We start from the raw sequence: 9,597 nt of genomic DNA on the forward strand, positions 1-9,597 counted from the left end.
ATCTTAATCTAGGGACTATAGACGAGCAGCTATAGGGAAAGCTATGCTTCTGCAAAATCCATTGTGGTCAAATTGGAAATGGTGCCTGAAACAGCAGCAAGTCTGTAGTTGTATATTTGCAGAGGTTTGGGTTAATAGAAGAAAATGTGGTTTATTGGCATGGGTATTTGAGTGTACTTGCATGGTAAAAATGCACTGCTTTTTGAACGCCCTTCCTCCCCGCTCCCCCGTGAATTCACTTCAGGTAGAAGTCCAGCCCTAAAAACTCTGCGGTTCTTTGGCAGAGATGCTGCTCCTGATGTTCCAGTTCTGTTGCAGTCTGGGCAAGTTGCTGAAGTCTCCCAATAAGCATTTTGAGGGTTGGATGATGTTAGGGCCCCATCACTCCAGGTGGGCCAGCCCCCTGCGTTGCCTGCGTAAGCTCTGCATCCCACCCCATCCCACCCCGTGCTGTGCTGTGGTCCTCAGGTGCTGAGCAGCAGGCAAAGCCCAGCCCTGTGCTGGTATCCAGCAGTATCAGCAATGGACATCATTTGAAGCCAAATTTATGTCCTTTTACTGTGCTACGTCAGAGAGAACCTCTCTCTATGAAATACGTATTTACCTAAAAAAATCTATAAAACACATTAGTTTTACACTCCGTAATCTGTCTTCATAAATGATAGAAATTTATCTTCAGTGGTAAACACCTTTAGGACTGTATTGGATTAAATATCCATCAGTGCTTGACATCTGAATTATTTGGGACCTTCTCCCTTTGGAAAGAGAGAGGCAGCACGTGTGACCGGGCGGGAGCTCAGATGTGTGTAATTTGAAGTGGAGGGGTCTTTGAAAGCACGTGGCTGTGTTCTGTTTCCCTACGTGATGCTGGTGGTAATTCTATTTTAGCTGTTAAACCACTGTTAGGAAAATGAAATTTATGGAATTTAAAAGCTACCTGCTGATTAACTGCTGTGGTTTGTTCTTTGTATTATTTTATCTCTAGATCAGTCGTATTGTCATCGGCTGCAACACGACATGTATTTTCTTACAAGCAATAGCCGACTGAACGAGCAAGTGGTTGATAAAATTATTCTTCAGCTTAACAGAGTCTACCCCCAAATTCTTACCAATGCAGAAGCAGAAAAGGTAATTTGATGGATTTTACTATCTATCTCTCTGAACGGTGCGTTGTTTTTGTGGGTCAGTAGCTCAGCTGCCCTCTTCCCAATCTGACTCTCGGTGCCACATGCAGCCAATCTTCCTCACCTCTGACTTGCTGACCAGTTGTGTCTGGACTCTCGCGTTGGAGGAGAAGTCCCAGGGCTGGCGCGTTCCCTGTGCCAACAGCAGGGGCGTAATGCCACAGTCCCTGCCGTGACGTTGGACGCTGTGCATGCAGGAGCACGCTATCTCATAACCACTCCATGGGCAGGATTGTTCCTGTCGTGTGACCAGCTGCCTGGCATGCCTGCTCCTCACGTGGGTCAGCGTGGAGTGTCGTGTCAGATGATCTGTGCTGCATCCAGCTGTGTCCAAAAAATCACCTGTGATGGGTTTGCCCTTGGCCAGGGGCCAAACCACACGTACCCACTCACCCAATCCCCCCCACCATGGGCACAGGGGAGAGAATCAAAGGGGTGAAGGGAAAAAAGGACTCGTGGGTTGAGATAAGAAAAATTTAATAACTGAACTACAATAATATTGAAAATAATCCTATATACAAATATACAATTGAGTGACACACAGTGACACTGCCCCCGCACCCGATGGCCAAGGCTCAGCCTGTTCCCGGCCAACGATCCCGGAGCAGGGAGAGTCCCAAAACCACACTCACGGAACGGAGAGAACAGCCCGAGCGTCCCAGACCCAGAGCTGACCGGGGTGGGGGGGAAAGGCCTTGGGAGAGCGACCACCTGGAGCGAGATGACCCGGAGCAAAAGAGATCCGGAACCAAAAGGGCCGATCTTCCGGAGGGTCCTCACCTCTATCCTGGGCATGATGGGTCTGTTATGGGATAGATTATTGGCCACTCTGGGTCTCGGTCCTGACCCTAAGATCAAATCCTGGGCTGGTCACTGGGGCTGTGCTCCCTCCCAGCTTCTCCTGTTTGCAGACAGCCAGAGAAGCTGAAAGACCTTGGCAGCGGGTAAACATCACTTTTTATCAGCTTTCTTCTGAGCACAAATCCAAAGCACAGCCTCTTGCTAGGTGTTGTGAAGAAAGTGAACTCTGTCTCAGCTGAGCCCAGGACATCATCTATATGAGCTTAATCAGTTTCAGTTGCTGATTAATGTGATTATAACTCTGAGCATGGGTAGAGAAGGGGGGCATTAGTCCCCCCTGTAAGCGTGGGGGCGTTGGGGGAAGTGGATGGAATTAGTAGCATCTTCCAGTGGTGCTGCTGTATATGGAAGAAAGCTGCCCTGCCTGCCATGAAGCTTTCAAAAATGGGTAGCTTCTTTTTAGGGAGAAGGATCTTTTAAACTTCTGTGGAGTGAAAGTCAGTTAAAAGCTCCCCAGATCCCACTTATAACAGTTTGTACTTGCCATTTGCTGACTCAATTGTCTGCACAAGGCTTGGGGTTGTGACATTTACATTTTCCTAATATATTTTAACATTGGGAAAAGTAGGTGTAATTCTGCCGTAATCAAACTCCATGGGGATGAGTAGTGTTTTGGTGGTGTAGAGCAGTGCTGGATCACCAGCTGCGCCAGCCTAGCCACTCGGTTATGATAAACAGTGTGACATGCACACTTAAAGATCATCTCATTCCCTCAAGAGCTTCAAAATAAATGTATAAAGAATCTGTGAAACATCCTCTGTGACTTCTGCACTTAGCAGACAGAAGTGAACTGCTTTCTCCTAGATCCAGGCAAGTTTCTGTCAAACCCTGTTGAGTGTTTAGGAAGCTTACAGCCTCAGCTATACCCGGCTAGACCTTGGGGGAATTTTGTCAGAATAAGGAGTGTTGTATAAAGTACGTTGCATTCCTGTCCCCCTTTGCTGAGGATGGCTTTGGATGAGATGAGCTGAAATTGGTTGGATGTCTAAGGCTAGGTACACATTTTCATTCTCTTTGTAAGGTCTCCTAATATTCATCACACTTTGGGCTACAGAATCATAGAATCGTTAAGGTTGGAAAAGACCTCAAGGATCATCAAAGTCCAACCATCAACTCAACATCACCTAACCCACTAACCCATGTCCCGAAGCACCACAGAAAGAAAGTATATTAAAGAAGATTACTCTATGATTTTTTTAAATTCCCTTACAAAAAAGGAAATTTTACTTAATTCCAGAATTAATCCTCTTTATGTACATAAATGTTTACCTAATGTTGATCTTGTTGCTTGTACTGATTGAGTGAAACAACTAAATATACTATGCTATTATTGCAAGACTAAGAGTAAAAAAGTGCTTCTTCTGCAACCTCTTGCCCCGTTGCCTGAGTAACGGGGATTTGTACATGGTGCACGGGGTGGGCAGCAGTTAGTTATGCTGGAAACAATGCAACATGTAATCTTGGGATAAGGAACACTCCAATCCTGGGTCTAATATAAGCAGTATAGAGTACCTTTTTTGGGTGATCATTACTAGGCAACTCAGGGAAAACTTGAACATATACAACTTTACTATAAGACTTGTTGATGTTTTCTATCAATAGCGTCAGAATCAAATTGTAGTGGAGCAAGTGCCATGTTAGTTTCAATGCAGGGGAACCATCAAATGCAGAGTAGCCTGTTACTTTGTCAGGACAGAAAAAGTCCTGACGACTGCTCTACAATGCATGTCCTTTGCAGGTTCCCCTCATTTTTTTGGCCATCCTTTTGTAAATATAAACCAAGCTCCATATCTTCACTCCCTGACATAATGTAAAGTGATGTAAAAATGATCTCCAGCTGCTGCAACCTCTCTTCTGATAAGTGCTTTTCTCTTACAGTTCAGGAATCCAAAAGCATCACTCCATACCAGACTTTCAGATCTGATAAAGCACCTTCAAAAGAAAGGAGACAGGCACTGTCAAGAGTTCTATAGGGCTCTACAGATCAACGCTGAACAGCTGTATAATGACCTGCCAAGCAGGAAAATCTTGAGTAAGTTGATTTGTAAGTTAATCGATTGAGTTGTGGATTTCCTCGTCGGTGTACTCAGATGAGGTTTCCTAAACCTGCTGAGGTTACTTAAATAATTTCTGGGATATACATTAATTCCTTCTGGTGGGAATTTTCCAAAAGCTGTGTGTGTGGTGATTTGACTGCATAGTTCTTGTTATTTGTTATTTGATTAGAGTGGACAGTCTAAAACTCTTTGATTGTTTTGAAATATGAAATGAGTCTTTAAAACCGTTGAAGTGCAACATGTAAGGCAGAAATATAACTCGTATGAAGTACAGTTCCTCTTTTCATACCCATTGCTTCCTAATGGCTTGTTTATTTCCTCTGTGTTTATTCTGACTTGTATAGAATCATAGAATCATTAAGGTTGGAAAAGACCTCAAGGATCATCAAGTCCAACCGTAGCTCATAAGAACATTACAAACCTCAAATTGTTAAGCTCAAGACTGGTGACTGAGAGGCTTGGCTTTCCCTCAGTCTGTAAACCTCCTACTTGTGTCTAGTTTTTCAAGAAGCAAACATTCATGAGCCCTTGCAATGATGAACTGTAATATTAATCCCTTAGGACCTGTTTTGTGCAGCTGGCAGGCCTGACTGATGTCCGTAAAGCCGCCCCCCGATGTACATGTGTGTACTTGGGAAGGACAGAGGCTCAAACAGATTTCATTCCATACTGCAAAGAAGCCCATTGCTTTAAGGAAAAGTTTCAAGCCTGGTTTGCCAACCTGGGATAACGCTTGCTATGTGTTGGTGTTCCTTTTTTTTTTCCTCCCTACCTAGTAAACTGGAACAATGTTCCAAGTGGATGGGAAAATAGGTCCAGGCATCCCACATACCGAAATGACTTGAGGAGCTCAAGGGAAAGCTCCCATGTAAGTTAATGAAGCTGCAAAGGGACTGCAGTTTAAGAAATCCTTATAAGGTATCTAACAGCACTAATGCTTCACTGGTCAATTGATTTCTAGTTGTAAGAAATTCCACAGTCAGGTGCCAGGGGAAATCTTAGATATGTGGGTCAAACTCCAGTGAGATTCAAAGGGTTACACCAAAAGTCCATAGGTTTTAAAAAAAACCAATTAGACCTGTTTTATTCCTGGAGTGAAAATGGCATGTAAAATTGTAATTGCCTTTGAAGATACTGCGTCGTCTAGCTTAGTTTTGCCTTTCATTTTGAAGGTACAGATACGTACCAGTGGAAGAGATCACCATTCTCCTGCCTGCACAGGGAGGCTGCAGAGCTACCCCAGGTGTCCATATCCCATACCTGAACCCTACTGAACTGGGAAAGTCTGGGCCCATCCCAGCCTCAGAATCTTAGCTAAGCATGAATCCCTGTTGATTCAGCCTTACAGCGCCTTTAAGGCAGTGCTTTTGATCTGATATTCACCTTGCAGAAGTCATGCCCTTTGAGGGAACCGGCTCTTAAATCAAATAGTCTTGGATCAATCATTGTTACTCTGATAGAACTCAAGAGCAACAGGTTTTTCTGCCAGGCTGACTGGAAGGCAGTAGAAAGCCTTTATTAATAAAGAACAACTTCAGAGGTCTTAATGTAGTCACCAAGAATAAAATTTCAAGAGTGTATTGCTGGTTGAAGAGTTTAAGCTCTGTTCATGTTCAGTAACGCTTACCTTCTACAAGCCACTCCTGAAGATGTGCTGCAACGTGTGTGCAGTAGCCAAGGCTTGATGGCATCCTGCACAGACGGTCTGAGTTCCTTGGGGAACTGAAATAGCATAGCTGTGACCAGCTTCATCCGCACCCATAAAGCTCACCTTGGAAGCTGCGCAGACCCTGCGAAGGTGAACTCTCCCAGTGCCTGGTGCTGTTGTTGCCCCTGGTCAAACCAGCTGAAAGGAAACTTGGAGCGGGTGTCCGCGTGGTGGTTTCACTTCTAGCTAGAGCGTAAACGTGCTCGTCCTTGCACCTGGTTTACGTGGTGACTTCTGGGAGCTTTTACTTGGGTAGCCACGTGAGTGGGGTTAGGGCTTCTCGTGTTCAGACACGTGCTAGAAGTGCTTCCCATGAACAGCAGAGCTGCTCGTGGTGCCCCAGCGCTGGCTTGCTGCTCTTGCGTTATGCAGAGAGACTCCAGTAACCATCCTAAGTCATGAAATTACCTGCACCTTGGTACACTCTTATGTTACCATCCTCAAACCATGAGACTGATTTAAATAACTCTGTTAAAATACTACTACATGGTGAGATTCGGCAGTTTCCTTTTATTGAGCTGAGAAGGAAATAAGGAGGTAATTGTGTTAATATGTTTGCTGCTTCTTACGAGTTCTGTAATTAAGACGAATGTCTGCATTCCGGATTGAACAGCTGATAAACATTTCTGCAGCATTTTAAGCTAAACCCACAATTTTATTCTTCAGGAAAGGCTCCCTTTTTAATGTGAGGTGTTATTTCTTGTTTAAGTGAACTGGAACATTTTGAATATTAAAGGCGTTATCCTTCCAACCTCTAACATGTACAATTCTTATGTTACTTAAACGTTACTCACAGTAGTAGTGGTTAAATTTGTCAAATTTAGCAGAGTGCATTTACAGAATTGACGCTAGAATTTGCAAGTGTGAGGAAAAAAGAGAATCTCTAACAGAGGGAGTTTGTCCTAAGTGCAAATTGAACTGAAACAAGCAGCATTATAAACACCTGGAGACGTTCTGGGTGAGGACACTGGTGAACAGAGTTCTGTAACAGATTACGTGCAGCTGCACATAGAAAAAAACATTTTCTACAGGGGAAATCCTTTCAAAGATTGCTTTTTCATTTTTAAAACTACTTTAAAGTTTGTGCTAGAAAAAAAAATGTCTTTGCCTCAAGTGTAATACTGCAGGTGAAGTGTTCAGTAGTGGCTGGGAATTCCCACTAGAGGGTGGGGCAGGCACACGCCACGGGCAGCTGCCGAGCTACTGCAGCTGGACGGGATCTTCCAAGGGACTCAGAAATGTTTTCACTTCTCTCAGTGCTGCTATAGACTGGAAATATAAAGGCTCAGATCAGCCCCACACGGCGATAGCCTGACAGAAGTGCAGGGACGTTCCCGTGCTCTCCCGTGAAGCGTGAGGAGCTTGTTGCCCAGGGAAGCTGGGGATGCTCCATCCCTGGAGGGGTTCAAGGCCAGGCTGGATGAGGCTTTGGGCAACCTGGGCTAGTGAGAGGTGTCCCTGCCCATGGCAGGGGGTGGGACTCGATGGTCTCTAAGGTCCTTTCCAACCCAAACCCTGCTGTGATTGCTAGCTGGAGTCCCTGGGGAGGACACCCTTGCCTGGCAGCCCACGGGAGACTCCCGTTGCTCTAGAGCGCACCATGGAGGCTTTGTGGCAATCCTTTCTGCTTCAGTGACCCGCAAGCTTTGCAGCAAAGTGCTTTAGATGTTTTTGTTCTGTTTGAAAGCCATGCCCTGCCACCCCACCGAGAGGGACAGATTCAGCACGGGAGATGGATGTTCACCATCTGATGCTGGCAGCCGGCAGGTCCCCTTTGCTGACCGGGTGTACAGGGCAGGTTCCAAAGCAACTCTCCTAGCTCCAGATTGGCATGTAGAAGAAGGAAATCAGTTGAAACCAAAGCATCTCAAATTCTTCACTACTGACAGACAAATTTGGAGTGCTCACTTTTTTTTTTTTTTCTTCTTCTGTTTTTTTGACCCCCTTGACCACAAAGAGGTTTGGCTAAAAAAGTTGTTTTGCAGATCCGTGATGCATTAATGTCATTCTCCTGCCATTTATGGTGACAGCGGTGTTCTTTAGTGTTGCCCACACTCTGCAGACAATGTTATCTCCTCGTCTATAGGGCAAAGGCACCTCTAAAGGAGCTGCAGGTCCTTCTGCCCAAAGCAGAAGCTGCTTTGTTGCTGCTAACTACAGAACTCTTTGTCTTAAGGTCAACCTCCTTTTAGAGGTTATTTGTGCCGTAGTACCTACAGGCATCAGAAGAAGCTGTCTGTGCCTTTAATTGAGACCAGAATTGGGACAAATAATCAGCACCAAGCAGTTTGTTCCAAGCACTTCATCCACCAGATCCGTTAATGCCCAAGGATTTACTCCAGAACAGAAAGAGTGGTGATGCATTAAATTAGAGGGGTGTTCTCAGACCAGCACGTATATTAACAAATTGTTTGTATTTATGACAGTGAAAGCTTCTGGTATTACGGAAGGATTAGCTCCCGCTCTCATCACTTGGTTAACAAGTGCAATGTTACTTACGTGATTAGTGCTTAACCCCATCAGAGGTGGTGGTGCAGCTATTTATAGTGACGTTCAAATTACTCTGTGCCTGTGTCTTTTGATCAACATATATCCAGGTTTAACTAGAGCGAAGATGTACCTTTGGAGGAAAATTTTGTGTCAAAGGAGGATATTTTATGTCAAAATGGGATATTGTTCTTGAATGTGTTGTTTTGCACAATTTTGCGTGTGCTGATTATGTTCGTTTGTTTGCTTTTGCTGGGTACTAACTTTTCATGTGTTGCTTTTGTTTCTAGAAACCACAGATTCCACAGAGATAGACACTGACAAGGAGAAATGTATGCTAAATGACAGGGGTAAATAAATGCCTACAGTGTCACTGGATGGAGTGGCTTTTCAGATTACCATGCAATTTTTTTTCTCATGTAATTTGCATTTTATGTAACAAATAGTTTGTTTTATGATGTCTTTACTGTCACAAGTTAAGTGGAATTAATGGAGGAAAATGTACTGAGCTGCTGTTGCAGGAACCAGTACCAGGAAATTCAAGAGACTGTAGACTTTAATCAATATTTACAATGGTATTTTTACTTACACTGTTATAGCTAAGCTCTTAATTTCCTGTGATTTCTTCAATGCTTGAATAGTAAGGTCTAGTCAGCTGCTGCTGCTGTCATTTTGCGTAAGGCCATCAATAATTTTTTTATATCGCTTTCAAATTTTTTTCTTTTTTTTAAGCTTTTACTTTAAGTACAAATCATTTGAAAACAAAGACAGAAAGGAAGATGAGCAAGGGTGAACTTAATATATATTAGGAAATACGTGTTAATTTTTTTCCCCTTCCTTTGTTCAGTGCCCAGATTATAGAAGCAAATATTCTGTTCAGAGGGAAATATTATATTATGAAGGAATTGAGCAAAGACTGAAGGATTTTCAGAATTTATAATGAACTATTTTATCATTTAGGTATAATTGCTATTTTATTTAGAAATTTAAATACAATTATGAGAAAATAAAAGCATCTTCTATGAACTGTGTTGTTTTGTCAGTTTTCCCCTGAGACAAAACTAAATCAAGGGGCAGAAACACAGTTTAACTCAAAGGATGTTTTTCCTTGTGTTGTTACTTTGACTATAGACGCAAATTGCTATTCTGATTTTTCACATTGCTACTGCTGACTGCAGAGTAACAGTCTAAGAAGAACAGAAAAAGTGCTTGGAAATAAGAAAATGAAATAATTTCTGTTCTTACACATGGTGACAAAAGAGTTGGCCTCAGGCTGGAGGCTGGCCGGCTGCTAGCCACC

General features: G+C 43.5%; 1 protein-coding gene across 1 annotated transcript; it reads left to right on the forward strand.

Annotated features, from left to right (window-relative positions):
• Positions 1 to 987: 987 nt before the first annotated feature.
• On the forward strand, positions 988 to 8,647 carry LOC104457713 (chromosome unknown open reading frame, human C9orf89; the record flags this gene model as incomplete). The annotated part of the gene is made up of 3 exons (XM_010081762.1): positions 988 to 1,128; positions 3,924 to 4,077; positions 8,588 to 8,647. Coding segments are annotated over exons 1-3 (325 nt in total), but the record flags the coding sequence as incomplete, so codon positions are not given.
• Between the last annotated feature and the right edge of the window lie 950 nt (positions 8,648 to 9,597).

This window comes from Pterocles gutturalis, unplaced genomic scaffold, assembly GCF_000699245.1.
Source record: "Pterocles gutturalis isolate BGI_N339 unplaced genomic scaffold, ASM69924v1 scaffold48129, whole genome shotgun sequence".
NCBI lineage: Eukaryota > Metazoa > Chordata > Aves > Pterocliformes > Pteroclidae > Pterocles > Pterocles gutturalis.